The sequence below is a fragment of the Perissodus microlepis genome, chromosome 4, assembly GCF_051167445.1.
Source record: "Perissodus microlepis isolate ML-2025 ecotype Zambia chromosome 4, ASM5116744v1, whole genome shotgun sequence".
Lineage (NCBI taxonomy): Eukaryota > Metazoa > Chordata > Actinopteri > Cichliformes > Cichlidae > Perissodus > Perissodus microlepis.
Window position 1 is genome coordinate 2,921,349 of NC_140464.1, and position 17,686 is coordinate 2,939,034.

Here is a 17,686-nt window from a genome sequence, read left to right on the forward strand (position 1 = left end):
CTTAGACTGTGAAATCTTCATTGTTCATTCATCTGAGACATCGGTAAGAAGACGTTTGTTTCACGCAGCACCTAAGCAAGAATAAGGAATGGGAAGCTTAATTTATAGCAAACACTGTCATGAGAGTTTTAATTCTATAATTAATTGTCTGGAAAGAGAACTGGTGTCGGGAAAGTGCAACTGGATCCATCTTTCCAGTTAAATCCTTTTCAGTAGTGAGGTTCTACTTTCAGGGTTTGTAAGTGTTGCATGCAGCTAAAAAATTGCAGATAACGGCAATGACAGGAACACTTCTCGTCATTCTCAGGGCCCTTTTCTTTCCGTCTCCACTTTCTTTTGTCATGCTCTCTCTCTCACTCTCTCTCTTGCTCTCTCCAAATGACTTTGAGTTGTACATCTGTGGAAACAGCTGAACAATGACTCTTGGCAAGTTCCATATTAGGCCTGGCCGATAAGAGCGTTGTAGTGATGTAGGGTTTTTTTTAATAAGTTAAAAAATATGAGGCGTGTAATGCCAGGCAGCAGCCTAAAAACTGTGAGGCTGCTTATACGGAGATGATGTATGAATGTAACAGGCCGGCTGCCTCTGCATGTGTACAATACAAAGGCTGGTAAAAAGGAAATCAAAAGGTGGAATTGATTTTCAGCTTTCAGAGAATAGAGGCAACAGAAAGTGGAGCACACAAAATGGATTGCCTCACACTTCTTAGACAAAATTTTGTGAAATGAGTGCAGTGTTGTTCTTCCAGGGAACGGGAGAAATGTATTTTTCCTCCCCAGAAAGGTTTATGTAAAGGTCAGCACGCTGGGAATGAGGAGTGCTGGAGTCGGGGGGTGATTGGGAGGACGCATTTAAGTTTGGTGTCCTCTCTGTCAATTTAGATTCAGTCTTCTATTGTTAGCGTTGTGTTTACATATTAGAGGAGACATAGTTACACTTCCAGGAAGTTTTCTGTTGGTCGTTACTTTAAAAAAAGAAAAGAAAAGAGCGTGGAACGATTTGGAAAAAGTAGTCGGACACCGCGATGTGACTTTGCAGCTGTGTGCTGTGAACTTGTGATCTCATTTTCTCGTTGCTATGCAGACGGGGCACCAGGTCTAGCTGCTAACTTCAAAGTGACTTTGGTCCATCAAGACGGGAATAAATAGGCAATAAAATGGAGTCTGTTTGCTATGAGTCTGCTGTCAGTTCGTGATTGAATTGGGTCACGTCGACAGTTACTTGCAATCTGTTTGTGAGATGGAGATCAACTGTGATAAAACCTAAAAACATCACAAGTCCGTTGCCTTCTACACAGAGAGAAATGGACATTAAACATAAATTCATTAGCTGCTTGCATTCAGAGTATCGCCACAAACTCGTAGTTCTGAAACAGAAATTCCTCCACAAATCGTGATCCTGTTGCTGCAGGACGGCAATTTAACTGCAACTTTACATAAGTGTCAGCAACCTTGGTTTTATACAGGAGTATAATCAGAATACAACCAGTTGAGTCGTCTTTGGCAAAGAGGCATGTCACAGATGAGTTGTGTTCATCAGCATAGACTGAGCCCGACTGATTGCATTGTGTTGGCAATTTGAATGCGTGTATAAATTTGACAGCATTATTTGCAAACCTTCACCTTAAAAATTGGAGTCAGGTCAGAGTTGTACCGCAATTGTTTGGAGACAAGTTGCCTAGTTGGAGGCAACCTGTGCAACTGCCTACAGTCAGAAGTTGTTTCTCAGAGACTGAGGGTGTTGCATGCTTGTGCGTTCAACCTGTGCATGACCGATTGCATAGAAACTGCAGCTTCTTGAAATTGTTTTTCGATTGCAAACAAATTCAATGAAAACACGGAGCAACCCCCCTCCCTCTGGTTTCAAGGCGGTCGCTGTCCTATTTTCTAGTGTGACTGAGCCATAATGAATAATGCACCAGGACAAGATACCAAAGGAAAGACTTGTCTGTTCAGAAAGAAATGGCATATAAAGAAAATAAGATGGAGACACTAAAATAACAATCTTTTAGTGATCGTTTTTTAAAAAAACTGTTTCCAAAGATAAACGGTGATTAAAGATAATATGCCAGATAATCTCCAGATCTAGTTTTTAAATGTGCAAATTGCTGCTTTTTCCTAAATATTTGTATATATCTGAATGTGCACAATCCACAGTTAGTTGCGCTGGAGGTACATCAGCTGATCTCAATAGCAGACCAGATCAGCGTCCAGTCGGCTGATCTCACAGGCTGTCCTGTTTAGGCTGCTCTAACTTTCCTACAGTTGGTTTGTGCCTGCAAGCCACTTTGTAACCCACTTACAACCCGGCAGCTCCTTCCATGCGTTGCCTCACTTAATCAGTGCCGTGTCTGCTGTTTTGGATGACTGCGCTGTTCTGTGCTGGGTTTGTTTGATGGAAATATGAAGCTATGCCACCAATTATTAAATTTTTCTTTCGACTATACTGATCCAGACTAAAACAGTTTTAGGTCTCTACACTCTAGAAGCTTTAAAATTCTGTGATGACTCTAGTAGAAGTATTCAACCGTAATGATTTTAAATTATTTTCTGATTGTTTTTTTTTACAGTTGATTAATTGGAATTGATTGACTGTTAACATTTGATTGTCTCATGTACACAAAAGTCATTTAGGCAACAGTCAAAAGTCAATAGTGTTTGGTGTAGTGTTGAATGATGCACAAAACGGCTTCAATCTCCTTCCATATCCACAAATTGTTTTTTACGTTGCCATTACAGCTTCCCATTTTCTCACAGTCCCAATAACATATTGGAAGTAGGGCTGCCACGATTAGTCGACTAGTCACGATTACGTCGACTATTAAAATCGTCGACGACTAATTTAATAGTTGACGCGTCGTTTGACGCTTTGTAAGATCCCAAAAGACGCAGGAATAAGTAGTAGGATTTAAGAGTGTAATAACTGACTGAAACAGAAGATGGCAGCACTGCTTGTACAAGGATGCCAGCTGCCGTTAAACCCCGAAGAAGAAGAAGCTGTGTCCCACAATTCATAGCGCGACCCTGCTCAGTTGTCAACAATGGCGGCAGCTAGTTAGTTTTAATATTACTCTTATTATTCTTTCTGGGTCACAAAATAAACGATTAACATATTTTCATATTTTCAACATAAAATGTAGCTGTGTAAACCTCAAATATCTGCTCAGTTTATCAAGACACCACATATTTTCAAAAGCGCTCCGATGTTTTCGGAGACGTCTGTTACCCACTAGCTCGATAGCGAGCCGGGGGCAAGGCTCACTAGAGCCCGTGAGAACACCGGACTCCCGGCAAATCGTTTTCAAACCCACCGCCATCTTTCGCTACTCAGGTTAAACATGATATATAAGTCACTTAGATAACTTAAAAATGTTATTGTTTGGCTTTTTTTTTTTAGTATTTTATTGGTTCCTGATTAAATCGGTTTGGCTGAGATTAAAGTTAGTTTTTACACAGCTGAATAAACGTCAAGCAGATTAAACTCCATCGAAACAATCTGCAAATGTCATTAAAATTTAATAAACTCTCATCTTGTCTTTATTTTTAGTTAGCACATACCTTAAACACTTAAAGCTGTAAGCTAATGATAGTTATATAAGAGCAGATGGTGCAATAAGCTGTATGTTTTAAGTCCAATGGATGCATGATCTAATTAGTCGACTAATCGCAAAAACAATCAGTGACTAGTCGACTATCAAAATAATCGTTTGTGGCAGCCCTAATTGGAAGTTACAGGAAGTAACATCTTAAAACATTAAAATCACATAATTAGCTTTGAACTGCTGGTGTCTCTTCATTTTGTGCATAATGTGAAACTAAGCACTTTCTGTTGAACCTGATGAGGAAGTGAACTCCCTCCAGTCTAGTGTTACATCAGATTCACTCTCTGGTTTAATGAATGTTTCGATCTCAATGAGGCAGCTTGCTGAAACAAAGTTTCCCGAGTGTGTGGGTTTTACTTTAATACCCTTCGAAGAAGTGTAGGGTGGGATCAGTGAGGGAGGGGTGTGAATGTGCTGTGTGTGATTAGGAGGCGATCCTTCATTATTTCATTGGTATCAGTGTAGCTTTGATTCCGCTAACTAGTCTATACAAAGAGACCGGCGATGTATGAAATCACTCTGCTGTTAGCATGCAGAGAAAGACATCAGTGTCCTGTAAACACACCTCATTGTGTGAGCTCAACTGTTAGTTTATCCACTCAGAAATAATCTGACACGCATTTAAAAAGCCATTTGGTGTGAAGTCGAGCAGCTGCCATCTTCTTACCTTGTCCCACTGTCGCTCTCTGTCCAGAGTGATGATTATCATGGCTGGATTCACCAGGTAACCATGAGTGTTGAAGGAGAAGTCATTGTGTTCCCATGTTACATTCAACATGTGCCTGAAACAGAAACCCCAGAACAAGATGATCAGTGAGTTGAACTTGTAATATGTTTGTACAGTCGTAACATTTTTTTTACAGCATTTAAACATGTATGTGTGTAACAATATAACAAGACGTACAAATAAAATTGCTACAGAAGCCGTGTTTTTAAATCACATCTTAAAACATATATATTTACCCTGGCTTTCAGCACAGCAGGACTTGTTGATGTCTCTTAATATGTTTCTTATTAATTGCATTATTTTTATTTTTAAGATATTCTAGATGTAATTTAAACTGTTTTCTCTTTGTTTTATATTTGTAGCACTTTGGCCAACATTGTTGGATGTAAAGTGCGTTATAAATAAAGATGCTAAAAAAGTGAATTCACATGTGGTGCCAACTAACTGCCACCTTATAACCACAACTGTGCAGCAGTCGAACAGTTCCCAGTGGATCCACTGTTTTTGAGATGTCTTCCAACGCTACAGCGACCCAGACTAGATGTCGCTCTTGGTGAAGAACTTACTCTGCAAGACCAAAGTGAATGTTATTAACTGGCTGAAGACCAAGGTACATGCCAATGGATAAAACTCAAATAAGAATTTGCAGGATCCTGAGAGATTTGTTAAAGAGGAATGGGCTGACATTGTTCAGGAGGCACATGTGACAGTTGCTGAAAACTATAATACTTGGCAAAAAAGTCAACTGGGTGGTGTTAATTTTCACCCTGATACTTTTTTTTTTACCCCGTCAGGTGTAGAAGGGTGGTTAAACGTAAGCATGCTACAAGACTTTGATTTAACAAATCATCTGACTTGAGAAGCAGGGATAAAGTAATGTTTGACATCTGTTGCTTGCCAAGTCATTAAAACAAATCACTTATTAAGATAATAAACCAGTTATTTTAGTCCTAACTCTCAGGTGTAGGAGGAGCATACATGTAGCTTTTGGGATTATTAAAGCCTTTGAATGGGTAATCTGAGAACGCCAGCGACAATGGTTCCCTGCTCCTTCGGCTTCCACATCCTCTGTCACATTAGACCTGTGGCGCTGCTTTCTCACACTCCAGCAGAGGTGACGAAGGCCCGCTGAGAGGAGAACAGGTCTATGCGAAAAGCCTCTTTAATCTGGTATCGTGCAATAATCTCATTAACAGGTGAGCCGACTCATTATCAAAAGCCTGTTTCCAACTCCAGCGATGTGTGGAGGAATCTGGGAGGAGAGGCCGTCGTTCCTGTTTGATCTGGCTGGAAACACGAGAGGTGACAGAAGTGCTTTGTTCTCTCTCGCCGACCTTCACGTTACTGCCGCTATTCAAATCATGCCTGCTGGGTTTAGCGAGTTTAAACGGACGGGTTTGTACATTATCAAAGCCTGTTCTCAATTTTCCGCTCTTTTATGGACGGTTTGGGTTTACAAAAGGAAAAGTTGTCCCCCCCAAGGCTCTGAAGACTCTGTAAGATAAACGACTTCTGACATGAGAGGGAGAGAGTGATGTTTCATAATGCAAGGCGAGTGTCTGGTGACGCTTGTGTCCCGTTCGGTGCCCCATGGTGACCATCTAAACCTGCACATATAAACATTTACACGCAAAACGCTCTCAGTCTCCCTGAATGACCTTGGCTTACATGAGCCAAAAGCTGTTGCTGGGGCAGTTTTTTCCTAGCGCTACCCTTTTGCTGATTAAAACATTTTCCCAATAAAATAGGATTTCCTGTGTGCTCAACGGCACAGATGGTGTCAGATTACTCTTTTGGTGATGCGAAACCACGCCCCTTACCCGTCGTTACCAACACCCTGCCCGCCAACTAAATTACCCTGCGGCCTCCAGGAGATACAGCAGAGCACTCAGTGCTGGAGAGACGAGGAGATAGATGGCAGCGGGGCAGAGGATACAGTTTGGGAGAGTGACAGTCGCCATAAAATGTGCTCCACAGCATCAAACAGATGGGCAGTCATGAATAAATAAGTGGTTGTTGACCTCAATCTTGCCATGTCCCACAGATGTAAGACGGAGCCATTACTGTTCTTATCTTTGATATATCAAAAATGAAAGAATACTCACTGTGTGATCTCTGACCACCAGGGAGCAATTTAACCTAATTTATTATAATAACTCCAAATATTGACTTCTCTGTGAAATATCGTCACTGCGTCGAATCAGTGGCAGAGCTCAACTCCACCCAAAATAAATACAGAAATAAGTAAAAAAATGTCGACATAGGAAGAGTGAGCAAGCAGTTTTTTTCTATCTGCAACATAAAAATAATAAAATGGTATAAAAGAAGATAAATGTCGGTGTGTTAAAGTGCTAATTTGTTTGTCCTGAAGACGTCTCGCGGTTGTTTGAGCTCCTCTTGTGCAGCTGCTGTAACAGCTGGTACATTTTTGAGTGCGTTTCCAAAACTCTGGGGTTCAATTTAAATTTAAAGCGCTGTCCTTAGAGTCTAGTGTCCAATTAAACACGACAAGCTAGACATTATAAAGTACAGAGTTCATATCTCATGCTCACAATCAGCTCCATTAACGTCAAACTGCGGCACTCGCGGCATTTACGAGGACTGGCCCGGTAACCAGTTTTTCCCAGTGGAGAAACTTGTGTTCAGCGTTTATCTGCCAGCAGGTTTAAACAATAACCACTCTGAGTTTTATGAAACTTGGTAGAGAGGGGAAGCATGGGCAGCGTAAGAGACGATAAAGCTTTGGCTCGACTCTGGCACCTCTGTGTGCACCTTTAGTATCTAAATGTGAGTGCATTAGATACAGTCATAAAAGAGACGTTTTCACAGGTCTCTCTGCAGTCCACCCCTGCGTTCAGTAGCTTGTAGAACCACCACGTGAACAATGCGAGGCTCTGCGTCTCTCTAGAATCTGCTATTTAGTGGTTTTTATGTACTTTTGAATTCTATTCTATTCTATTGAGCAGCAATAACTGGACGTTGTAACGTTGTAATGTTGTAACGTTGTAACGTTGTAACGTCCACTTTTCTCTACAACATAGTTTCAGTTCATTGGGGCCTTTGCAGCCATTCATTTATTCACAGCTGTCTCAGCACTTCAGTCAGATGCAGGTGGGGACTCTGACTGGGACTTTGCACAGTCTTCAATCTTTCCTTTTTCAGCCATTCTGTTGGAGACAGATGGTCTCACGATTGATTCTAGAATATTTTAGTATCCAGAGGACTTTATGGCTTGATGACTGCACAGGCGCCCAAGTCCTGTAGCTCCAAAATGAGCCCAAAACATCAGGTCTCCACCACCGTGCTGACAGTTGGTACTGTATGATGTGTTTGTGCTGTTTGGTTTTCTCCAGACTTGGTCTATGTTTTATGACCAAACATTGGCACTTTGGACTTTGCTCTAAAGGTGCGGTGTTTTGTTCAGATGCAGACCTGAGCAAGTAAGCTGCCATGTTTTTTTTTTTTTTCTCTTTTTCTAGTCGTGCTGTCATGATGTCACATTTAACATGCTAACTGAAATCTAGCTCTTGATTTTTTTAGTTTCTCTGAGCTTTGCACAGTCTAACTTTGGGGTGAAATTACTTCGAGGTCCTAGGAGGATTGTGTAGTTGTGGTAACACACACCTGCAAACTGCTAGCCAGTAAAATCTAATACTTCCTGCTCTTTTTCCCCCAGGCTTTCCTGTGATGCTCCTCATTAGGAGGCTTATTAAATTGAGTTTAGTTGTTAAATGTTTTTAGTCACATTATTGTGAGAATTTCCACAATTGTGACGGGGTATACCTGCATGTCAGCACCAAATCACATTTAACCTTATTATCACGCAAGTGATGAATGAATTGAACTTTTTCACAGTTTGAATAAACCTGTATATTTTATAACAGATGAGATATAATGGCTAATTTATTAGTGGTTCAAAAGTCTTAAAAATATATTAAAATGTGTAAATTTAAGCTAAATAAATTGGATTTTACTTCCTGTTTCCTTTCTGTGGGGAGTTTATGTTCACTTCGAGTGCAAGTTTAGTCTTAAATGTCATTGAAGTGATTTTAAGCAGTCTGAGGACTAATCTTTTTATACCTGTACCTGTAGATGGAGCTTAATAAAATAAAATAAAATAAATTCTTCTCCTGAACTTAGGTAAGTATATGAATTTGAATTTATCTACAGATAAATTAGACACCGGGGTGAACTTTAGTTATGCCAACTTTACCTGACAGAATGTCCATATGACCTCTTTTAATTAATTTATTTTTTTCTTATAAACTTAAACTGTGTCACACAGTTTGAGGCCAGTGGCACTGCTTCATTAGCAGTTTACTTATCATATTATAAAGAATTTAATTATTTTACATTAAGGATATGTATCAGCAGACCAGACAGAAACAGTTGGTAGTAAAGTAAAGGCGCGGCCCACAACATTGTAGCTTACCTGAACAGGGTGTCATTGGTAGCTAACGCCTTGACAGGGTTGTGACAGTCACTGTGGCCCTCGGGAATGAAGCCTCTTTGTTTTCGAAAACTCTGGACACCTTTCACGACGATAGCCACCCCGTCGCGCACCCTTTTCCTCAGGCTCATCCTCCACCGGTCCGTAATGATGCTGATGAGCCCCACCGGGAAGCTGTCGGGTGGAGGGATGTCTGGGTTTCCCACAGCCAGGCTCGGGATAATCCAGATGTAGTCTGGTCCCACTAATCCGACCTCTCCTGCCATGGCAAACAGGTACTGGGCCTCTTCGTGGGAGCAGTAGACCAGCAGCACCTGGGCGTCTATCTGCTGTAGCAGCCTCCGCGCTCGTATGTCGTTCGTGATGTCAGTGGACATGTCGAAGGTCAGAACATCCTGCAGATCCCATATGAAGTAGCTGGTGTCAGTAAAGGACTTGATGTAATCCACGTAGGCTTCGTAACCCGGGTAGAGGCTGGTTATGACCACAAAGCTGTCCCAGTTGTATTCCTCCATCACCTTGAACATACCGTTGATCTGCTGCTCGATGGAGGAGCCCAGCTGGAGGAAGTTGGAGCCCTCACCCTGGTGGGAGAGCACAATATGGTGTGACGTTGGGGAAACACCTTCATGCTTTGTTGGCACACACTACACAATTTGTTGCTGATTAAAAAGCAAATGATTATCTCGATTCAGTTTGGAAAATGTGCAGCAACATCTCTGGAGGACCCCCCTCATACCAATAAGACTGCACACACATAATTCATCCTCGGACACCTGGAAGAGAGTGGCCCAACCAGTCTGCAGTGCAGCTTTGACAAGAGCTAAGTTGTTCTGTTTTATTTTGCTCCACCAGGAGCTGCAGACTCATTCATCACTTAAACCCACATGTCTTATTTTTGCCGTACAAACAGTGGATGCCATCCATACTTGCAAATGCAGAGGGATGGCACTATCACTGCGGCCAGAACCTGCGCCGTTTCACCTGTCTCCTCTGAAAATGCACTGACCTTGAGGGGAGGAATAAAGATGGGTTTTCTGTTAAGTGTATTATCAGGAAAAAGCGGAGTGGTGAGAAAATAGCTTGTATGATCTCGTGGTATGAGACACAGCCCCACCTCTCTTGCTTCTTTCTTTTAATGCAACTTTTCTGGTGAAGCGAAGCTTTGTTAGCTGCGGCAGCTGTGATTGGGTTTTGACTGAGATCGCTCTAAAGATTCAACCGAGTTGATTTAGTGATGAGCTTCCATTTAAACCCGCTGTCTGAAACATTTAACGGCAATGAATCAGCACAGAATTAAAGACAAAGTGGCTGTAAATTATCCTTGGTAAGATGTGTTAAAGTCTTTCTGGCACAAAGGAATACTTTCTTAAAGTGGCAGTAGAGACACTTTCTACTGAAACAAAAGTAACATTTGTGTTTAATGTAACTGATTGGTTTATTGCATTGAATGAAGCATCCTCTATAGGTCAGGTGTACAGTGTTACTTAAAATAGACAACTTATTAAAACATAGACATAATTAATCACTAAGTGATATTTTAAGAAGACTGACTTATTTCACAAGACTTGTCTTATGAGACAGTAGAAAACGATGAGGCTGTTGTAAATGATGATAGCATCACTTCTCAGAAATGATAGCAGGGTATCACAGTTAATGTGAGAGCGATTGAGATGAAGGATTATTGATCGATTCTTCAGCAGATCCCAATCGTTCTGTATCATTTGTACTGTACCGCACTGCTCAGCAAAACAAACGCCGCCATCAGACCGTGAATCATTTGGAGCGGCGTGACATTAGCGTGAGTGAGTGCACAAAGTTTTGTTGTGAATACATTTTGTTTTCTTCTGGAGGTTTAATGATGATGCATAATTTTTTATCAACACGATTAATCTTAGTTGTTTGTCTTCGTTCCAAAATTGTGAAAAGTGTAACTTTGGACTCGGTTGTGTTCTTGCGCTAATAAAAGCCTTTTTTGCCACCCTCAGGCTGATAGGTAGGTGGCCCCCACTTGACCCTCTATCACTGTGGGGAAAAACCACTTCATCCTGAGCAGCGCGCCCTCAGAGCTCAAAAAAAGGAGGGGTCGTGTATCCTCAGACGGGCCTCTGAGCTTATTCATTCTCTTTCCTCGTCGTCCTTGAGAGAAGTGTAGCGGGTTTTTGATGTATGAGGGTCTTACGATTTCAGACGTCATGGTTAAATCCACTGACTTTGTGCCTGCGACTGTACTCTGCCCGCAGCTATGAAAATATTTTCCTTTTCTGTTGACTTGCTTCGCTTGCCACTGCCCTTGTTTCCTCACACTCGTCCCTGAACAGGGAAGAAGCGTGATAAAAGTCGTTCGTGCATGGGTGGACAAACATGCAGCTGCAATGAATGCTAATATGGTTTTGTTAAAATGTGTTACAGATTAATATTTGCATAAGTTACATTGGTTCTCTGGACCTTTTGGGAAACTCAGTGTGTAACATCCTGCTGTGGACTACGATGGATTAGACTGTTCTGGATGCTGGTTGTCTATACACATCTATACTGGGTGCAGGATCTTTATGCATGTTGGTCACGGGGGAGCTGAAGAATCTCTCCTTGAATCATATAAATCTACTAATTTACCTCCCCTCACTGCACAGCAAATCTGTCAGCGTTATTGCCTCACCCCTACAAGTGTGACCCTGACAGGTGCCGAGGAGCCATCGAGTGTCTGTGCAGGTGTGCGTCTGTGTGTACGGGCTTGTGTTTCTGTATGCTTTGTAGATGGTTGCTAGCCCACGGGTGTGTCAGATTAAAGCTGCCTGCAAACTACGGTCTCAACGCCTCAATTAGCAGAGAGCAGACTGGTAGTGCAGCCAGAGTGAGCCTGGGGCATCACCACAGGCTCAGCTGCAGTTTAAAGCCTGAAGTCACGACCGCCTTGCCAGTGTGCACAGCATGCAGAGTACTGTCCAGTGCATGTGGTATGGAAGGGAACCAGTCGTCACCAGTCATTTCCATATAATGTTAAATGAATTCTCCACCTTTTAGGCATAAAATGCAGATTTAAATCTTGAAATGGGTAAAATTAAATTTGGCGTAAAGGCAGAAAGGTCTGTACGAGCCCAAAAGGACAGAAATATTGTGTCTGCTTTGTTTTGTTCTTTGAAATAGATCACAAGCAGTCTCTAAATTGCTTTTTCTGACTTGCAGTTGTCTCTAATGAGTAGCTTGAATACTATACATACAAACTGCTGTCCGTGACTCTGTTTGCGCAGTAAGCTGTACTTCCACAGTGTCACAGTAATGGTCCACAGTCCCAAAGAAGATTACAGCCATTGAGTGAAAAGCTTAGCATCTGAAGGCTGAGATTACATTCAGAAGTTTAAAATATGCAAAACTGATATCTGTTTACAAACGTAGTTTTGGAAATCGTGCATAAGTGCAGACAGACAAAAACCCTCTAAGAGTTTTCAGAACAAGTCCTGATGATGCTCTTAAATGTCCACGTGGAGACGTTCTTTGCAGCCTGACATTTTCTTTGTAAAGGTTTGAAAACCTTACAGAGTTTAGATGATCTATTGTGATTATCTCCAACACTAAAAGTTGTGCCTGTGTGTCTCCTTGATAATTTCAGTGCATCTTTGTCAGCTCGATGGATACACTGATGTTTTGTACACGCTTGTTTTTATTGACGATGTTGTTAATGTTGGGCGATAAACTGCAGTTTGTGGTGTGGTTTTCAGGTTGTGTTGCTTTGCAGTTCAGACCCCACATCTTTGTGTATGATTTGCGTTAGTTAACTTTCCCCATATCAAGATTATCTCTAACAACGGACGATGATTCGCTTTGAGGTTTCATCGCCTTCTGCTGTACCAGACCGTTTAATTTTGTTGTAGATCTGTTTTCTCACAGTTTGTTCTTTCTTCATTCTGGTCCAGGAGACGGCGGTGCAGGAACAGCTGTTATTGGCACACAGAGCCGTGTGGTCATTTAGCAAGCGGTTGATTGAGGTTTGCTTTGATTTGGCAGAGCAGTTTTATTGTTGCTTAATTATATTTAGTTAACTGTGGGAAGCCAGAAATTTAAGATTGAGACTCAAATTTCATCAATTGTGCAGCCCTAGTTTCTAAAACAAAGCGCTCCTGTCGCAAATCAGGTCCAAAAATCTTGGTTATTTTAACTTTTTGCTTGTTGTTTGCACAGGCTTTGTTTTCAGGACAATTATGTTTCAACCTTTTCTCCACTTGAGAATTATTGAGATTGCAATGATGATGATTAATCAAAGTCCGGACACCATTGTGTATGTGTTTCATGTTGCTACACAGCACAGAAAGGGCAAACTCAAATCCATCACAAGAGCAAAACCTCCAAGGATGATGGGATGGATGACATCCAACATTGTAACAGACCTTTAGCTGTCTTTTTAAATAGCTGTCTAATTTATTTTATTTATTAAAATATGTATTGAAGGATATATATTAAATTTAATAGTTAAAAATACACAATAACTGACCTTTACGGGCTCAGAAATATCCTAGCTCATAGCTGAAGGTTATATGAATGACTCAGGTGGGTGATATCTATTGATAGGCTTGGACTGGATCCAACAATCTAAAGAAAATAAGATATTTGAGTCATGGATCAAGGACACAATGACGGGTGATTTGTGATAGAAAGATAGCAGCAAGAGAATGTTTGCAAGATGATAGAGAGAGACGTGCTGTGATGGACGGTTCAGAGACGGTGGCGCTGAGAACAAGACAGGAGGCTGAGCTGAATGTGCTGAGATATTCATTGCACAGTAGACTAGACCAGAAATGAGTCCATCAGAGGGACAGATGTGAGTCAGAGAGGCTGAGAGGGTTTGGACATGGAGCTGCCAGAGGAAGACCTCAAAGAAGATCCATCAATGTAGTGAAGAAGGACGTACAGAGGGTTGGTGTGACAGAGGAGCATGCTGGGATAGGACCACAATGAAAGGATGTACTGAGGTAAATGTGTTGTGGCAGTGAGTGAAATTTGGCACTAAAGATATGGAACACAAAGCGGTGTATGGCTCCCCTGATCACATGACTCAACTGCAGCCATCTCCCCTTCCTCTCCCTCTGTCCCTCTATGAAGAGTGACTTCTGGCCACGGCGCTTTGCTGCGACATATGTCTGCCTCCGCCGCGCAGCAGGAAGCGCCCTGGCACTGTCTTCCTGTGCTGCTGACGTTACGTAGATCCTGCACGTTAACCAGGGACAGACACACGGCTCCCTGTGGCATTTATCACAAAACAGGACTGTATAGGTGGCGTGCAGCGACACTGAAATAACACACATCCGAGCACAGAAGCTAATTCTGCACTAAGTCGCCGAAACCATTAATTCTGTGTTACCAAGAATGAAGACGCCTCAAAGCCCGTCCTTCGTGAAACGTCCCACTACTTCCACGCTTCAGCACCAACACGGGTCTATAAATATCGACAGAGGCAGACTTACAGTTTACACGCTCAGTTCTCGCGGTGCACAGAGCTCGCTGTGAGCGGTTGTTAATTAGACTCATCGGTAAATGTTGCCTAATCTTGGTTTGACAAAATGTTAAGTGCGGATGAAGTTGTTTGTTGCTTCGGTCTGTTTAACTTTTATTAAATCCCTCCATCAGTAAGCGAGTCAGTCGCAGACACAGGACTTGACTGAGCTGTCACACAGTTTTACCGTTTCATGATTTAGTGATGCAGCATACGTCCTCATGTTCACGTGTTCAGAGCGCTCATGTATTTTAGATAAAAAGACTTCCAAAGTGATTAATGTGACAGATTGGTATTATAAATTATAATTAGGTAGGTTTGCAGTGTCATCAATTTCATCTTAGTTGTCATGAGCTGGTTGAGATGAGCCATAGTTGCACGTGAAGAGAAAATTGGAAAATCATCAATAAACTGATAAATACTGAGTAACGGAGGTTTTGATTGTGTTCCTTTTTAAAAAAAATACACACGGGCATCTCTGGACCCGACCTAATGAATCTCACTGGAGCCGATAGCTGAACGTGACGCTGCATATACACATGTACTGCCTCTGCTAACACTTTTTACCGCTGGCTGCTTTCTGTGACCGTTCAGGAGTCGGTCTGCTTCAGTCTAGACAGGTTATCCTCTTATTTCTGTGAGTTTTGACATGCAGGACTTGAAAAGTGAACACAAGTGAGTTCCAAAAGTAGACACGGCAGAGTCTGGAAAAAAAAAAAAAGAACTGCTCTAGTTTTGAGAAAAGCCTCAGGCTCTTGTTCTTGCAAAGACAATCAGGGTTTTTTGGTCCTTTCTGTCATACATTTTGTACACTTTGTGCAGACGGTCTTGCTCGGAGGATGTGATCTGTCACACTACAGAATGGATGCTTCAAAGAGTACTTTGGATTTTAGGTCAGGATATTGAACTAAATGGATAATGAGAGAAAAGTTGAATTTATGCTCTCCTGTTCAGCGAAACTACATCAGACACGTTGCGAATGCGTAGCCACACTGTTGCCAAGTGCTTGTTCAAAGGGGGACGTTTGAATGTTTGGGTTTTCTCTCTATTATTATTAAAAATAAAACTGAATTAAATCCATCCATACATCCATCATCTGTTCATCCATCAAAAACATCAGGTCTCCTCACCTAGGAGGTGTCCAGGGGGCATCTTGGTCAGATGCCTGAATGCTTTCAGATGCTCTTTTGATGGTGATGTAGTTGCTCCACCCTGAGCCTCTCTCGAATTACCCAGCTCCTCAGCCTCTCTCTCTTCGAGTAGATGACGAAATTAAGAACCTGACTTCTAACACTTGTATCTGCCATCTTGTTTTTTAGTCACTATCCACAAATGAGTGCAGCAACGTAGAACGACCAGCTTCACGTTCAGCTTCACGTTCAGCTTCACGTTCAGCTTCACGTTCAGCTTCACGTTCAGCTCTCTTCATCACAGCAGACTGTGCAGAATCCACGTTACTGCAGATGGTGGATCAATCCTTCCTGCCCTCACTCACAGATAATACCCCCCAAAATACTTCTCTTACCGTTTTATGACAACGTCACTAAAATAAAAACTGCACCATGAACTATTATTCATTTCCAACTAGAGTCATTTGGCTAAATTATGTTGTTTTTCTGGATATGATGACTCTGTGTCTGTGGCAGTTTAAGGATCTTTTCTAGCAATGATAAGTGACTTTTGTTGTCACTGAGCTTTAAAGATTTGTACGTGACTGGTTGTGGTTGAACGAATAAAAGGTTGTGATCCACATTCAGCGTTGTAGCTGCAGCAGACGGCAGCAGGCGTGAAGCATGCAGCTCAACCAACGCAGAGAGTAAAGCCACAAACACAGATTTTAGATACCTGAAAGAATCCGTATCAGTTCAAGTCTACCCCTCGAGTTTGGAAACTCCGCCGACTCCACCGCCAAACACAGTAACTCTTCCGAAACACAACAGGTGTTTGTCTTCGGCTGACTCGAGCGGTTGTCGGTTTGTGTAATTGTGGCACTTTGATGTTGGAATGGTTTATTTCAAGTCTCTAGTGTATCAAATTAAATAAAAGCAAGTAGACCTGCTAATCTTGTTCTCTGTTTTCTTTCTTTGGAGTCTGATGGTTCTTGTACCTCTTGAAAGTTGATGCGTTTGTTCCTTGTTTGACCAGCTTTACCAGGTGCGCGTTCTTCGGGCTTCCCAAACCTGTCGGTGATTTGTGTCAGCTGTGATTATTGATATTGATTTTATCCAGTGTTTAGACACTGAGGAGGCTCCTGGGAACTGATTGATCTAAAGCTTCCCTTGGTCATCTGATCCTGGCGTGACTGCTAGCTGAATTAGTTCCAATACTATAATTACATGAAAAAGCAATATTCTTAATTGAGTCTTCGGCCCAGCATTAGTTTTTTAATGGCTGTTTGTGGTAGGAATAGAAAATGAGGCGTATAATGGCACGTCAGCTCTGATGTTGCCAATCGACAAACAGAAATGTCCTGAGGATAGGAATCGGTTTATCACCTAATTTCATGCTGTCGCTTTCATAGGGCTCAAACTGTGCTTTGTGATATGTATGAAAAATGAATGAGCTTCATTGCCTTGTTGACTACCCTTGACAGCATCCCATAAATCAATTGGTGAATGGCATTCGTGATTAAGGGAAAACTCAAAGAAAGTTAGACCAAAATCATCTCTGTGCAGCTCGTTCATTACTGTTTGCACATTTTTACCTTTTCAGCGATTAAATATTAAAATGCTACTGAATAAAGCATAAATTATGGCACTTTTGTTGTCTAAAAACAGTGCTTTTTGGTGTTTTATTTGGTCTATAACAGTCTGACAGACAATTACAGATCATCTTCTTCCTCCTTCAGGTAATTTATAATCTTTATGACATATTTTATATCAGTCGCTCTAAAAGTTTTTGTTGTTTTTTTGAACTTCCAGCTTTGCTTTATCTATAAAACCTTTATTTATAATGTTGTCTGACTCCTTTTTCCCTAGATTATAAAGTTCTTTTTGCATGTTATCATTTTATTAATCATTTACTTTGACTTCTTTTGGAGGATTTTAATGTTCAGAGCCGTTACATTTTATCCCTTTTCAATATTTAGACGATTTAGGGTGCACTGCCTTGCCTGAGGATATTTTGAGAAATGGTCAGCAGGGACAGATTTAATGTTTCCTATCAAGTGAGCTACAGCTACCCCACATCTCTAACCTCTGAGGCATGCATTAGTTTTAATTTAAAGAGACGTGGCAGTGCGGACTGAGAGGTTCACTTTAGAGCGGGATAAAATGCCACATTCACATTATTCTTTTTATGACTACATTTATCTCTTGTCTGTTACATTTTCCTTGTCTTTGCCACCAGAGAGATTATCGACACATTAGCCAGTCATTTATAGATTGATGCACAATTGAGTATCAATCTGTTTGCCACTT

The 17,686-nt window shown here is 41.5% G+C and overlaps 1 protein-coding gene across 2 annotated transcripts in view; it reads right to left on the reverse strand.

Annotated features, from left to right (window-relative positions):
- Positions 1-17,686, reverse strand: part of grin2ca (glutamate receptor, ionotropic, N-methyl D-aspartate 2Ca) — a 76,023-nt gene that overhangs the window by 30,299 nt on the left and 28,038 nt on the right. For both annotated transcript variants that reach the window (XM_084925101.1, XM_084925102.1), the window contains exons 3-4: positions 8,762-9,363; positions 4,270-4,384 (exon numbers count right to left, since the gene is read on the reverse strand). In XM_084925101.1, coding sequence (XP_084781227.1) covers positions 4,270-4,384; positions 8,762-9,363 — 717 coding nt within the window. The remainder of the gene's footprint in view (positions 1-4,269; positions 4,385-8,761; positions 9,364-17,686) is intronic.